The sequence below is a fragment of the Chelon labrosus genome, assembly GCF_963514085.1.
Source record: "Chelon labrosus genome assembly, chromosome: 1".
Taxonomy (NCBI): Eukaryota; Metazoa; Chordata; class Actinopteri; order Mugiliformes; family Mugilidae; genus Chelon; species Chelon labrosus.
The window spans coordinates 2,969,113-2,985,669 of NC_140337.1; the positions used below are offsets into that span (position 1 = coordinate 2,969,113).

The 16,557-nt window shown below is 43.9% G+C and overlaps 1 protein-coding gene across 2 annotated transcripts in view; it reads left to right on the forward strand.

The window, feature by feature from the left end:
* shroom4 (shroom family member 4) overlaps positions 1–16,557 on the forward strand; it is a 67,728-nt gene extending 51,171 nt beyond the window's left edge. For both annotated transcript variants that reach the window (XM_084560792.1, XM_084560793.1), the window contains 8 exons: positions 314–3,185; positions 7,483–7,544; positions 9,253–10,653; positions 11,744–11,873; positions 11,960–12,061; positions 12,281–12,451; positions 12,720–12,862; positions 13,051–16,557. In XM_084560792.1, the coding sequence (XP_084416918.1) occupies positions 314–3,185; positions 7,483–7,544; positions 9,253–10,653; positions 11,744–11,873; positions 11,960–12,061; positions 12,281–12,451; positions 12,720–12,862; positions 13,051–13,207 (5,038 nt within the window). In that variant the 3' untranslated portion in view covers positions 13,208–16,557. The remainder of the gene's footprint in view (positions 1–313; positions 3,186–7,482; positions 7,545–9,252; positions 10,654–11,743; positions 11,874–11,959; positions 12,062–12,280; positions 12,452–12,719; positions 12,863–13,050) is intronic.

Consider the following 16,557-nt stretch of genomic DNA (forward strand, 5'->3'; position numbering starts at 1 on the left):
CAGGCGGCAGGAGTTGATGAGGAGGAAATCCCTCCCTGCCTAAAGAGGCTTCCTCTGCGGGGCTTTAAAAACACATGGGGCTGCTGTGGATCTTCAGATCAGCACTGATAGAAAACAGATTGCCCAGCTGTACAGTTCAAATGTTGTATTCCAGAGAAATGTTCTGTTTTGGAGGAAATTGCAACCTGTCACTTCAATAATAAAGATGACTTTTGAGCATTTCTTCCAATTTGACAGAACTGAACACTGTCTTCCAAGTTATCAGAACTGTTCCCATTGTTGAAATATATAACACTTATGTCTCTCTTTGCAGTGACTTGTCCATGCAGTGGGGTCAGCTGTCCAGACCTTACTCCTCCACTGACAGAAGCAGTTCCCTGGGTTCCATGGAGAGTTTGGACACGCCAACACCCAGCACACAGCCGTACTCGGACTCCCATAATTCACCCGTCGACCCCACCCTGTTCAACAACAAGAGGGACTCTGCCTACAGCTCCTTTTCAGCCAGTTCAAACACATCCGACTACGCAACGGTGCCACTGAGGAAGGGGGAATCCTCCTCCATGGATAACCTTCTACAGAGCCTGGGGCCAACTTGTCGAAGCTTCCCCGATAGTGAAACCTCAACCCTAGGGAGGTCATCCGCTGAAGTCTCGGATGAAGTGCAGGAGATTGTACACAAATCCAGATCGCTGACCAGGCCAAGGCCGAGGCCAGTTGAGGTGAAAGAGAGGCCCTCATCCTGCTGCTATGAACGGGAGCGCAGGGCAGGAGAATTTGAGATTGTAAGAAATGGAGAAAGAGAAGCGGAAAGAAAGAGGAACCCTCCACAGCCTCCGACCAGGAAGGACAGTTTCAGGGCAACCCAAAGTCGTCCAAATCCTGCTAATAAACGGTGCGCTTCTGCTCCTATTGAAAATTCTAGTGTTTCTTGTCATTATGAGGAAAACAGGTCCTCATTGAACGTTGAATCAGGAATTCATAATGGCTTCTCTGGACCAGGAAGTGACCAAAATTTAAACAAGGACTCACATTATATCCAAAGACAGACTGATAACATGATACACATCAGGCGTGACGCTAGTGCTAATAAAGACTTCAAATCAGAGGCCGCCTCAGATCACCTCCCTGACCCAGTGACAACCTCCCTAGTCCCTTCCACCTCCTCTAGTCCTGGCTCTTTACCAGCAGAATCCTCTATGGAGGTTCAAGGGCAGTCTCAGAGTAAGCCATCCTCTACGGAGCTACATCGCAACAGTGCCCCTGACAAGCTCCTTGCTACACAACTTCAGTTATCACAGTTTAGCAGTGATGGGTCTCCATTAGAGCCTCACAATCCATCAAACCCTTCGAATCCCTCATTGTCCCCCTGTAGCAGCCAGTGGTCACCGTCATCACTTCAGCCTGCGAGGGACGACCAGGAGTTATGTCATACCCAGTCAAATAAATGGGAAGACAGCCGGTGCTCAACCCCGGGGTCTGTGTTCTTGGATGGTGATGATGGAGATTCAAGTGAGAGGCAGGAAGGGCTTAGTGTAAATGACAGGTCCCCCCTACCAAATCATCATCACATACCTTGGGGTCGCTCCGTGAGCGTACCATTGGAACCCACGGCATTGTCAGCGCAGGAAATATCGGGCACTGACCAGATACTGGCGAATGATTTTGAGCCTCTGAGTGCTGCTGCCAGCGTGGATACCCTACTGGAGGAGCAAAGGGTGGTGGAGAGGGGAGGGAAAAAGGTGGAGGATGTAGCAGGAGAGGCATGTGTGAAGAAGTCAAATTCATCCAGGAACCATCGAAGGAACCGTCGTCGAAACGAGCGTTTTGCTACTAACCTCCGCAACGAGATCCAGAGGAAAAAGGCCCAACTTCAGCGCAGTCACGGCCCAGGAGGGTTGCTCTGTAGCGGAGAAACTGTTCAGGAGGAGGAGGGTCCAGATCTCAGTGAGGAGGGGGCTGACCCAGACCTGCCTGCCGAGGAAAGAGTTGCCAAGGTTGCATTTGCCTCACCAGCTATTCCTCATGATTCCAAGACTTTGGCACCTGTCAAGTCATCAAACATCTCAAATGAATCAAACCATGTTATTTTGCACACTCAGTCCACAACCTACCCACAGAACAACAACCTATCCAGATCTGTTCAGATTCTAGATCCGGGCGTGCCTAGTTTTGGTGTTGGTATTAGAGTTGTGGAGGAACCAGCTCCTGCTGGGAAGGCCCGCCGTTGGCGTTGGACCCCTGAGCATAAACTCCAACCAGAACCTGATCGAGACAAACGGAGTGGACTCTTGGGTGAGAGGGTGTTAGGAGTCACAGGGTCACGGCATGGGGTTTGCACTTTCACCTCCTCATCCACGTCTACTTACATTCGTACCTCTTCTCGAACAGAGGAATCGGATCTCCTTCCATTTGCAGATAGAATGAAGTTTTTTGAAGAGACAAGCAAGGGTATGTCTGGGTCAAATGTCTCAACGCTGTCGAGTTACAGGCAGAAAAAAACCTCCAGCCATCCGGAGCACCAGGGGGTAGAGCACAGTCAGCATCCAACTCAAAGGAGATATTCCTACCAAGGGGGACTTCAGCAGGAAGGTGCCTTGCCTCCAAACACTATGGAGGCTAGGAGACAGTCCATGAGTACAGTCAGCGATAGGCAGAAGGAGAGGGAACATGCTAGAGAAAGGGAGGAGAAGGCGAGGGAACAACAACGGGAAGAGAGGTTACGTGAAAGGGAGAGGCAGCAGGAGAAGGAACGACAAGACAGGGAACTAGAAATGGAGCATGCAAGGCAGAGGGAGATTCATCAGGAGAGGAAACGAGAGGAGACGGTGAAGCAATGGGAAAGAGAGCTTGTGTTGGAAAGAGAAAAAGAGATGGAGAGAGTCAGAGAGAAGGAACGATTCAAAAAAGAAAGAGAGAAAGAGCTTGAGAGAGAAAGAGAACAGGGAAGGGAAGAAAATTCTCAGATCACCTCATATCAGGAGTTTTATGGCAGTTCGCGCAGAGAAAGAAATCAAGACTTCCAACACAAGGATAACTTCTACAACTCCCAGCCCAAGCCTCAGGCATTCTCCCACAGCCAAACCCAGAATCAAGTCTTACGATCAGCTTTTCACCCAGTCAACACCGCTTCACAGCCACTGGAGAAGCAGGGACACACAGCAAGGAGCTACACTCCTACTGAGGTAAGAGTGCTGCCGGCTGGGTTTGATAATTGAAGAAAGACACACTGCATTTATGCATTCATGAATGAGTTAGGTTTTCCATACTCAGTGTCAGTTTTATCAGCTTTAGAAGGTTTTAAAAAGCACATGTTTGGCTCTGCTAGATAGTTGAGGCTTACAGTCTGGCCTCAGAACTGATTTCCAGTAGCAGGCTTGCTAAGTTAAATAGCAGTCAATGTTCAAGCAGCACTGAAATCAAGTAACGCCTTTCATAGTGAAAGATAAACTTTGCAGCTGACCCGAAATCAGACTGTGGGTTTGGACTGAACTGAGCTGACCATTGGAGATTGACAACTATCTTTAGTCTTTCAGCCAGCACCAGAAAGGGACTGAGTAGCCACTCTTGGATGTTGGAGCTAAGTGGACACTCGGTCCAAGTTCCAGTGTGGTTAAACGGTTGGTTTGAAGTTGAACCTAACATCCTGCATGTGGTCAAAGTCTGAAATTCTCATTGAAAAGTCAGCGAGTCGTTTAAATAGTTCATGGAACTGAGAGAGATTGGGCAACAATGGCGGACACTTGTGTCAGCAGTAATGGCAGCGTCGGGTTACATCTTTACCACAAATTGGTTCGAGACTCTTGGCAGGGGGTTTAGCCTCTCAGCTGAACTTTTGTAACTTTTATGAACTTCAGCATATTAGTGCCCTTATCAATACACTGAGCAATTCAAGCTGACGTTTGTTTTGGACTAAATGTATCTTCAGTTCTAGCAGTGTTTGTTGTTTTCGCATGGTTTTGCAGTGCTGAGGCTTCAGGGGAGCCTCCTCTGCGATGGGATTCTTTTCAAATCAAAAGCTGTTGGTTTGATGTCACAGTGAAAACCCCATGCACTGAAATCTACTGCTGACAACATCTTATATTCTTAATGGTAACAAATGTGCTGGATGTGTGATTATTTTAAATGAAATGGGGACCCAGGGTTCATTCATTAAGGTGTGGGCTTTCATATTCCAGTATGTGTGTGTGTTTTGGACTGAGAAGGAATGTGAAAATACAGAAATGGAATTATTATTCGTGGTCTGTCACTCAGTGCGCTTTCATTTGTGAAGCTCAGCTGTGTGATGTGAATTGTTTTTGGCAATAGATGACATCTTATTTTTACATCCGAGCTCATTAAATGAACATTAAAGCTACACCTTGATATAACTTGCCATTTCCCTTAGGATTTCTATTGTGTGAAGTTCAGACTCTAACCCAAACCTTTAGCAGTGTTCTTGACAAGTTTGTGTAATTGCTTGGTAACACATATAGTAGCAAGAAAAATTCTGTTAACCCTTTGGGATTACTTGGATTTCTGCATAAATTGGTCATAAAATGTGTTCTGATCGTCATCTCAGTCACAACAATATACAAACACAGTCTGCTTAAACTAATACGCACAGAAAACTATATGTTTTCATGTTTTTACTGAACACAACATGTAAATATTCACAGTGCAGGGTGGAAAAAGTATGTAAACCCCTGGGCTAATGACTTCTTCAAGAGCTAATTGGAGCCAGGAGTCAGCCAACCTGGAGTCCAATCAATGTGATGACATTGGAGGGGTTGGTTAAAGCTGCCCTGCCCTGTAAAAAACACACACCAGTTTTGCGTTAGCTGTTCTCAAGAAGCATCGCCTGATGTGAACCATAACTCACACAAAAGAGCCCTCAGAAGACCTACGATCAAGAATTGTTGACTTGCATGAAGCTGGAAAGGATTACAAAAGTATCTCTAAAAGCCTTGACGTTCATGTGTCCACGGTAGAGCACAGTGCAGAATGCTGAATGAGGTGAAGAAGAATCCTAGAGTGTCAGCTAAAGACTTACAGAAATCTCTGACATGTGCTAACATAAGTAAAGAATGGAGTTCATGGGAGGACACCACGGAAGAAGCCACTACTGTCTAAAAAAAAACATTGTTGCACGTTCGAAGTTTGCATCTGGATGTTCCACAGCACCATTGGCAAAATATTCTGTGGACAGATGAAACCAAAATTGAGTTGTTTGGAAGGAACACAAAACGCTCTGTGTGGAGAAAAAAAATGGCACAGCACACCAACATCAAAACCTCATCCCAGCTGTGAAATATGGTGGAGGGGGCATCAGGGTTTGGGGCTGCTTTGCTGCCTCTCCACCCTATTGAGATGCTGAAGCATGAGCTCAAGAGAGCGATTCACACCAGATATCCCAAGAATATTGCTGAACTGAAACAGATTTGTAAACAGGAATCCTCCTGACCATGCAGGTCTCATCTGCAACTACACGAAACGTTTGGTTGAGGCTGCCAAAGGAGGGTCAGCCAGTTATCAAATCCAAAGGTTCACATACTTTTTCCACCCTGCACTATGAATGTTTACATGTGTTCAATAAAAACATGAAAAATGTGCGGTATTAGTCTAAACAGACTGTGTTTGTCTATTGTTGTGACTTAGATGAAGATCAGAACACATCTTATGACCAATTTTTGCAGAAATCCAAGTAATCCCAAAGGGTTCACATACTTTTTCTTGCAACTGTATGTTGGAGTTAAACCTAGACATGGACGTGCTCAATTAATGTTTCATTAGGGCTGTCGATCGATTAAAATATTTAATCGCATGATTGCCCACAGTTAACTCGCAATTAATCGCAAATTTACTACATATGATGATTTTATTTCTTCCAATAAAGGCAAAACTTAAAGTTAATGCAATAATGTATTAAAGCACTTTGCTTTTAACACCACTATTGTTATTGTTATTATTATTATTATTATTATTATTATTTTCAATTATGACCCTATGAGCCCAAACCATATTTTGGGAAATCAGGAAGTGATGCAGCAAAACAAACATCTTTAAGCGTAAACATATGAAGAAACCTTTGAATGGCATGTTTAGCTTTAAAGCCCTGCTATATAGTTCTCTTGACAAGACCAATGAGTACACTGACACAACAGTTGCTGGCCAAGCTCTAAAATGAATTTGCAGAAATTCATTATTGTTGCATTTACTTTTACAGCCCTAGTTTTCCTTTTTTTATGGACAACAAACAACCTATGTAGAAATATGTCAGCGATGAATGTAAATATCCACATCCAGAGAAACAGAAGCATTGTTTTTGTTGGATATATCTGTAAAATTGGTCAGTACAATGTCAGAGATTTGCTAAATATCCTGAGCAAAGTGTCAGATAGTTGTGATTTTTGTTACTTACTGGCTTTGTAAGGTGACATTTCCACTGATTGCTAGGCAGGCTCATGGCAATGACAAGGTCTTGACCAAAGAATAGTGTGGAATTTTCCCCAGCAAACGTTCTACTAGGCCCTTAGGGCAGGAGGGTAATTACCTAATGTCCTTTGAAACAGCAATAGACAATGGAGTTAAATGTCTTGGGGCTGTAACACCAAGCCGATGTTTGGCTGTATTCTGCTCTCAGGCAGTTGATGAGCATCTGACCGTAGCTTTGTGTCCTGCACTGTTGACTATTCAAACCCCTTTCGCCAGCTTTGAAGCCTATTCAACTTGCTGGATCTGAAAATGGCAAAAAACAAAACAAACAAAACATGTCAAATAGTTGAGACTTTCCCCACGTATTGACTAGGCACAGTGGCTTCTCCACTAATTGCTTGGCCAAAGACTTGACCTGTCGAAATTACACTAATGTTCCTTCTAACCCGAGAAAGACAATGGATAAAAATGTCTTAAGTACCTTAAGACATTTTTTTGTGAAATAGAGCTTATTATCACAGTTATCAGTTGTTACCATTTGATCGATTTTATGCTCTGTTGACAGCAATCGACGGCCAAATATGTAAAATTGGCTTCCAACTATTCCAACAAAAATACCATCTGGGTGTTCAGATTTGCATTGCAGACGGTCAGAAAAATATCTCAACACAGGAATGTTTGTGTGTGGTGACCCCAGCGGTGTGTTTAAGCAACGTATCAACCTCCTTTCTACTGACTGTAACTCCCAGCAATCATTAGAGTGTAATGAGTTTATCCTGCCATGAGTTACATATTTAGTTCTGTAAATACGACCTAATCACTTGCATAAAAGTAAAAAAATAAATAAATAAATTTAAAGTGCAAAATAAACAACATTTACAACATTAAAATGCTCTAATATTTATTGAAAAATACCTCCACGTCAGTTAACCTTATCACCGCTGAAGTGTAATGCAGGGTGGAGTAACACTTTCTTTGAGCAGGGAGGTGTGCTGACCAGTGCTTAGCAGCAGATTGAAGTCTTCCTTCGTTCCTTTGTTGCTAATAACTGGCTTTAAATCTTCACAGACGTATCCCGCCCGGCAACAGGAAACGACCAAGCTCAACAGGAAGTACAGTCTGACCGAGAGGTGAGCCACTTCCTTTGGCAACCCACACTGTAACGCAACACAACACATGCATTTATATAGATAATTTCCATATTTGTGACTTTTTGACATTGCACTTGCTTTTCATTGTCTCTGGAGACGTTGGGTTGGGTCGAACCATTGTGCAGTGATGGGCGGAAACCACTCAGTCGTGCCCGGGTGTGATTTGACTATAATGAGCTCTAAGTGAGCGGCGCAATCGGCCATGCTTAAAATGTGACCGTAATGATATGTGGTCGTATGGTGAACGTTAGCGTGTAGGGGGTCTTTAAGGACATGCATGGTTTGTAAAAAAGTGCCTCTACTCATATTTGACCCGAGACAGAAAAGGTTCAGTGAGTCTGGAACACAAATACGGAAACATTTACTGTAATTTAACCAGTTTCACTCTCTGTATTTAATGTTTGTAATTTGCAAAATCAAGAACAATTTCCATCTCAGTTTACTTTAACTTTAACTTTGACCATCTCTTATTTACTAATAAATTCTAAATAGAACAGTCCAAGTTTTTTTGTGAGGGAAAACTAATTTGCTTCATACTCTGCAAGAGTTAAATACGAAGATTTATCTATCGCATGTACTATACACAGAACTAGAAGAAGGGGTGGTGAGCAAATCCTAGCATTAAGACTGGATTCATTGTCAAATAATTATCTTGGCTTTGTACTTTGCAAAAATATCTAACTCACTAAATATCAAATTAAAAACATAGAAGTGTGTCATTGTGTGCAGGTTTGTTTGGTTTGGTCTGTACAATCCTGGCAACTACTGTGTGATAACAAGACCCTGGATATTTTCTGGAGTCGTTGTGCAATGATGCTGTTTCCCAAGAAATTGTTATGGCTCATTACTCCTCATAAAACCTCTACCTTTTGTTTTAGATTTACAAATATTTATGCTATGCTAAGCTAACAAACGTAGCTATGTACACAAAGTTAACCAGCATAGTGGTCCTCCCTGCTGACCTGCTTAGAAATTAGCTACTGGTAACCAGTGATAAAAAAATTAGTGTCCCTCTCTGCTAACCTGCTTAGCTGTTAATGCTAAGCAGATTAGCAGAGAGGGTAATGCTAGCAACTTAGCTGTTTATACTGGATGTTGGTTAGCTTTCTGTGTTATCAAGCTTAATGGTCTTCTGGCCAAGGTGGTTAGCACTATTTATGCTAAGCTGGTTAAGTGAGGACCACAAAGCTGGTTAGCTTAGCATTAATAGCTAAACAGCAACATTAGCTACCAGTAGCTATTTTTATATTGCTATATCCAAAGCAAAATGGGGGGCGTTATGAGCTGTAACTGTTTCTAGGCAAACCACATCTTTGCACAGCGACTTTAGCTGGTTAGTGTAGCATAAATAGCTTAGCATAACGAGAAACTGTGCTCACCAACGTATCACAGCAGGAAAGGTAGAGGTAAAAAGAATAATATGAGCAATAGCTGAATTCCTTCTAGTTTACTGGGGTGCCGTGAACAGAGAACCAGCATTTACAACACCAGGACCTTCGCTTTCATACTATGACATGTCAAAATGTCTGCCATGAAAAAGGTCTATGCCAAAACTGATCTGCCTTAGAAGAATGTTGTGGGTCCACCAATAAATGTGGTCGACCCACATATATGGTACCGCCCATATAGTAAGGTTTTAGGTGCTCTGCATTTGTTCAATAAAGAAATATCTATTTCCACATCACAGAGACTACCCAAGCTGGAGGCGGGAGTCCAGACCACCAGACAACGCAAGTCAGTACCACCTCCATCAGAGTCGATGGAACTTCAGACAGGCCAGCACAAGCGAGGATCACAACGGGTACTCCTACGCTCCTCCGCCGGCTTCTCTTTCGCTCCGAGGACGAGCCATGTCCGAAAACGACCTTCGCTTCGACAGCAGCCACCGCTGGTCACCGTCAATCTCCGCGGCGACCAGCCAGAGCCTGAGTGAGGTGGAGGAAGTAGCAGGAGGCGTCAGAGGTGGAGATGCAGCAAGTACTGCTCGGCAGAACAGAAAGAAGGCGCCGCCTCCACCGAGACCGCCTCCACCAAAGTGGGAGCAGTTCCACCGCCGTCGTGCGTCTCACCACGCCCTGTTCTCCTCTTCTTCTTCTATTGCTCCCCAGTCGGTCCCTTCCTCCCTCAGCACTGCAGATGGACACTACTCAGCTAACTCTTCCTCCTACGTCCCTCCTCCTCCTGAAACGTCCAGGCAGAGGTCCTACAGTCTTCCTCCAGAGAGGCAGGAAGTGGCAGAGGGTTGCCTGCGATGTTGCTGCAACCAAGCTCAAACCCAGGAACTCACATTTGACCACGGCCCATCCAGTCAGAATCAGGCTCAGTTTCAGGATCGGTCCTTCGTTGTTGCTCCGCCCAGTCCTATGTTCTCCAGGAGGGGCTTCAGACCGGTGGCTCCACCCCATAGAGAAGAAGAGGGTAGCCTGAGAGGAGAAATGGTGTCATCTCGACCTCCACCTTCACCAGCAGAGACTAGTGTGAGTCGCATGAGACCTGGAGCTGAGTGGGACAGAGACCCGTCTCCCAGAGTTCATAGCAACGCAGCACCTCACCCTGTCTTAGAAAATGGAGGCCCTAGTGGGGTTTTACCGTCTGATTCCTACTACAATCGAATCAACTACGAGCAGCAGCAGCAGCAGCAGCAGCAGCTTCACATCAACAAAGGCTTCCATATGGAAGAGCCACAGAAGATCCCCGAACCAGGAGCAGAATCGGAGACGACCCTCAGCCCGAGCCCCGCACACAGCCTGGAGGCCGACCTGGACGTCCCCATAGAGACGGACATCGACGATTTCCACGACGAAGAGCTTCCAGCAGAGGACGTGCCAATCACCAGCGAGCTGCCTTGCTTCGCCCTACCTGTCATGGTCCTGGAGACGGACATCGACACAATGCCTGAGGGTTCACCGCCGGGCAGGACGAGGGCCGAGAGCAGCTCTCTGGAGGAGGAGCTGGAGGCCGAAGAGAGCGGCAGGGAGAGGCTGAGCCTGGAGGAGCTCTTCCCCCAGAGCATCGAGGGAGAGCCGGGCACTGAGAGCTGGAGAGGAGCATACCAAACCACGGAGCACAGCACCGACAGCTTGGACAGGTAACAGAGGAGGCTGAGTGGTGGAATGTGGTGTGAATTAATTACACACATGATTTGATTTGTACAACAAGTGTCACTAAGCTCATTCCCTCTTTCCCGTAGTCTCTCTCCGTATTATGTCCATGGTCAGTTTACAGAGGGTTTGTTTTTACAGACTCAGTTGTCACATGGTAACTGGAGAAAGAGAACTCAGACAGCTTCACCTATAAAGTACTTTTCTTATCTTCCTTATTCTAATGTTGCCAACTGTGCTATACATTGATATGTCAAGCGGAGTCAGGACATCAGTGGCCCTAGTTTCCTTCCTCTAGAATGAATAAACTGTAGATCATCTGCCTGACATTCAGGAAAGGTCAACTCTGTATGGTTTGCAGCTCTTTCTAGATTCTCAGCCTCCGAGCAAATAGCTCTTCCTGTTTCGCCTTTTGGTTGATGAATACAGACTGCTGCCTACCAGCTGGTATGAAGAGTTACTTTGTATGTGCCAGCTGGATGTTGGCTGTAGTCTTTGTGGTGCGTTCCGGTGCGACTTTTTGGGACACGAGACTTTAGGTGACGACATGCTCAGCCTTCATTTTCAGTTTATTGGTGTCATTTTGGTGCGCCGGTACCATAGACTGTAAAAAAAAAAAGTGTGAAGTATGAAGTGAAGCCAACGCAAGTAGAGCTCCCCCTGGTGGCTGGCTGCATAAGCTCCACCCCCTCCATGTTAGTGGATGGACCGCTCCTTGAAGTGGTCCTGTAGGACATTAATACACAATAAGTACAGTGTATAATCCAACATTTCCTTGTAACTGGTGGAGGTAGAGCAGAGCGCAAACATTCACAGTGTCGCTGGCGGTACTTGAGATGAAAGCAGCTGAACATGTAAAACAAAACAAACTGTGAATAAACATTTAACCATTTCTAATTATCATAATTCCCCTTTTCTTGTTCAGCTCTCAATAGAAGAGAAGATAAAGATTTTCTTACGTGTGCTTATTTTTACATTCACTTAGCTCACATCATTAATTGTATTCCTGCTTAGTGTGTGTTTGTAATGCTGTGTAAATAAAATAAACTCTCCTCCCGGTGGTTTCTCCCCTCTCAGGCGGTCTGGTGCGAGCTCCAGCTGTTCGTCCTATTACAGCACATCAGCGGCGAAGGCTCAGCTCCTGTCACAGATGAAGGACTTCACCGACAACAGAGAGAGGGACGAGGACGACGAGCTCACCTACAAGGTAGCGCTACTGTACGGTACTGTTTGAGGAAGTGGTTTTTGAGGCTAGCAGGGCGATGGTGACGTTGTTCATCCTGTGCCGTGCAGAAACAGCTGATGGAGAGCCTCCGCAAGAAGCTGGGGGTCCTTCGGGAAGCTCAGAGGGGGCTGCAGGATGACATCCGAGCCAACGCACAGCTGGGAGAGGAGGTGGGTACAAACTTTAGAATTTTATAATGTTGATTAATTATCAAAACTATCCTTGAGTGCAACCCGGCCTTATTATTTACTTCCTTGTTTGATCATGTGCTTCTTTTAACTGCACAATTTATTTAGCATTAGGGCTACAACTCGCAAATATTTTTGTAACCGTCAAATCAAAGCACGTTCTTCAGATTAAACGGCTAAAAAAAATCTGTCGGCCCTCAGGTGGAGAGCATGGTGGTGTCGGTGTGCAAACCCAACGAGGTGGACAAGTTTCGCATGTTCATCGGCGATCTGGACAAAGTGGTCAGCCTGCTGCTGTCTCTGAGAGGGAGGCTGCTGAGGGTGGAGACCACGCTGGACACACTGGACCCTGAGACTGAGCACCACGAGAGGGTGAGCAGGGCAAAGAACAAACAAAGGATGGGGCATTTTTTTCAAACATCTTCCTGAAGTAGTACACAACTTAAGGGCCGACGCGGTGTATAAAGAAAGACGGAAAACAAGTAAAAGGTGGTGAAACAAGTAGGGGGTTGTAAGTTAAGATCAGATCAGATATGGAGGAATGGAGCATTAAGAGATTAGTGGGATGGAGTAACTTCAGCAAAGATGTACTGAAGGAGGCTGAGAAATAAAAATGTCCTCTCATTTGTCTGCCCTGCAGCTCCCCCTGCTGGAGAAGAAGCGTCAGCTCATGAGGCAGCTGTCGGAGGCTCAGGACCTGAAGGACCACGTAGACCGCAGAGAGCAGGCCGTCAGCCGGGTGCTGGCCCGCTGCCTCTCTCCAGAGCAGCACAGAGACTACAGGTACGATGCAGCGGCACTGCTGATCACAGGGGGAAGTTATTTAATGTCAAATAAAGTGACTACACAAAAAAGGAAGTTTAAATGTCACTTAATACATGTTAAATCTAAGAGATAACAAAATGTGTCGAGGGTTTACACACTAAACGTTTAGGATGAACTGTATGTTTTGTTTGTTTTTTCCTCTGCAGCCACTTTGTGAAGATGAAGGCCGCTTTGCTGGTGGAGCAGAGGCAGTTGGAGGACAAGATCCGGCTGGGAGAGGAGCAGCTGAGGGGGCTGAGGGAGAGCTTGGGGCTGGGCCTGGGAATAGGAATGGGAATGTCCATGGGATACGGACATTATTGATGAGTAAAGAGATGATGAAGAAGAAGAAGCATGCAGTCTGTCCAAAAGCCAGGAGGAAAGCAGATGACTTCAGCTCAGTCGACATCAGTTTAAAACAAGACATAAACATGCAGTTTACGTACATCAATCATCCATAACATTTTGACCAACTACCTAATAATTTGTACGTCCCCACTTTTAACGGCAAAGTAGCCCTGACCTGTCAAGGCATGGACTCCTCTAGACCTCTGAAGGTGTGCTGTGGTATCTGATACCAAGATGCTTAAAGCAGATCCTGCAAGTTTACAAGGTGGGATCCAGGTGGGACATCCGTGGATTGCACTTGTTTGTCCAGAACATCCCAACAGATGCTCGATTGGATTGAGATATGAGATTTTGGAGGCCAAGGCGACACCTTGAACTCGTTGAGTTCCTTTAACCGTTTCTGAACCATTGCTGATTTGTGGCAGGGAGCATTATCCTACTGAAAGAGGCCACTGTCAACAGGGCACAACGTTTCCATGGTCTACCCAAAGCATCACACTGCCTCCTTTGGCACGTCTTCTTCCCTAACATACCAGCATAATGTTCCCTAGCTGCCTAATATATGCTAGGTGCTATGATAAGGAGATAATTACTTCTCCTGTCAGTGGTCATAATGTTATGGCTGATGGTGTTAAAGGGGTCTAAAGTCATATTAATCCTTTGACATTTGTGCGATTACCAAATATGCTACAGCCTGTTAGCTTAACTTAGCATCAAGACGAGCTATTTACCAAACAGCACTTCTAAAACTCACTGCTAACAAATAGGCAGTTATGAGCATATTTAGCATTCCAACATGTCTACAGTTTCCTTTAAACGTTAGTGGACACGAACGAAGAGGTTCGTGAACAAACCAGCCCCCTGAAAGGTTTTAGGTAGGCAGGATAGAACGGACTTTAAGTAATGGAGACCAAAAGAGGCCAAAGACTGGAAAGAAGAAGAAGAAGAAAGTCAAGCCTCTGTATCTCACATGCTGCAAGCACATTATTAAGAGACTTCATTGGTCAGTGACCAACTCTTATCAGAATATGTCTGCTAACACTATTTTGTATAGTCCTATAACCAGTCACTTTGTTTTGTTGCATAAAGACCGCCCAAACGATTTGATTGGCCTGGCACATCTTTGCAGGAGCATCATCAGTTCCCAACGGATTGACTCCAGACCAAGGTGGACTTTGGGTTGGCTTCCTGGCTAAAGATTCACATTAAGGCCATGAATTAGTCGTTGGTCGAGTTTAAAATAAAACATTTAGCTAAACATTTTGTGCCTGAAACATCTACTGTAACGCTCAACACTTTCTTCTACTACCACACTACATTGCCAAAGACATTATCGCTTGATGGATGTGTCACTAAGACGCTGCTTGCTATTTGTGTTTTGTTTTCTTATGTATTTAAATCTCCTGGTTCAGAGAATCGAAGGAGAATTTCTGTTTTATTCTTATTTTGGTGCTTTCGCTATACACTAAGGCCAATATTGTGAGATGCCATTTGCAGCCTTATTAACTACTGCATTATATAGTTTAATATCTCTGTGTATTCCTGTTACTGTAATGTGGGGTTTGACACTCCATTGACTTGTCACAAAATGATCATTATGTACAGAAGATACTGTGTTCATAATGTATATAGTGGTTTTGATATTTGAAATGACTGGAATTGGTTGTAAAAGTTGAGCGAGAAGACCTGGATAAGTCAAAGTTTACTGTATATGTTGACGGTAAATGAATCCAAAGGAGCGTTCAGTTGTGTTGAAAATATTTTTTCAGTCAAAATGTTTGTTTAAGTGATGCTTTTACAGTGTTTTCTGTCATTTTGCTCCTAACTTTGCCTGCAGTTAACAGCCCGTTAGCTTGTCGTAGCATAGCATAGAGACTGGAAACAAGGGGAAACAGCTAGCTTGACTCTACAAAGCAAAACAAAATATCCCACCAGCAAAGCTCACAAGTGGCATATTATGCTTGTTTAATAAAAAAAAAAAATGGTTAAAACAACACAGAAGTGAGTACAGTTAGCTTACATATGTGTCCAAATGGCTAGCTTTTGCGCTACACACCAGCATTTTGTCATTATTACTTGTTTCTGTTAACAGTTTAAAAGTAAGTATTATGAAATGCCACCGCATTGCTAACTGCTAATGCTAAGTGTAGAAAACCATGTCAGTAGCTGGTTGTTTTAGCTAGCTTGTTTTAAATTCGCATGGATCAAGCAAACTAGCTTTGCTTAGTTTAGCATAAGAAATGAAAACATGAAAACAAAATGAAACATAAATTCCCAAATTTACATGTTATGGTTGTTAATACTAAAAAGTGTAAAAAGCTAGCAATTTCTACATAGGAGCCCATTAGCTTAGCTTTACATAAATGCTTGGAATGTCAGAATCAGCTAGACCAGTGTGTGTCTGTGTCGTAAATAGCTAGCTTTACTAGCTTGTCTTTACTCGTTTCGGTTCACATGACAAAATGCTACCTAATGGCACCCAACCGTGAAAGGCTATTAACATAATTCCAGCTAGCTCGTTTTAGTCTTGGTTTTACTGTCAGCACAGGCGGATTTTTGTTAGCTAGACGGTTTTTCTCTGTTTCCAGTCTTCATGCCAAGCTATGCTAACAGACTGCTGGCTTAAGCTTCATATCTAAAACATGAATGGTGGAGAGTGGTAAGCCATGAATAATAAATGTGTTGCCCAACATTTCAACAACTTAAGTTGTACTTTAAGTTGACTAAACAAGAACATCAAAATTAAGCAGACAGGCAGATTCTTGTTATTCTGGTTAATTATTAGCCTTACAGCCCTCCTTTAAACTCTGAATAATTAACATCCTGTGATCTTTTTACAAACAAAACAAACTCCAGAAGAAGATAGTGGGGAGTGAAATGTGTATTTTCTTTTTCTTTTTTTGGTCAGATTTCTCCTATATCAGTTTCACTGGTTATCTGTTGATGAATTAAACTGGTCTGGTTTTCAAAGGTCTGGTTACAAGCAGGTTAAAGTTTATTAAGTTAGAGATTGACTCATTTTCTTTCCAGACGACTTCTGCTGTTTTAATAGTAAACATAATACTTTTTTTGTTTTATACATATTCACTGTATTCTTGTACTATCCCACCTGTTTTCTAAACTGACTGGAAGCGTACTGATCTGACAAGAGAGGAAAAAAGATACCTGTTGGACATTTGAGAGTGTATTTCTTCTGTTTATGTTCTGTGTAATTTTGATTCATTACAACACGTTCTTTTTTATTTGTGAATACATTACCAAAAGCCTTTTTGTAACTGCAAAACACTTGTGTGAGAACAAAAGTACCATAAATAATAATAATAGTA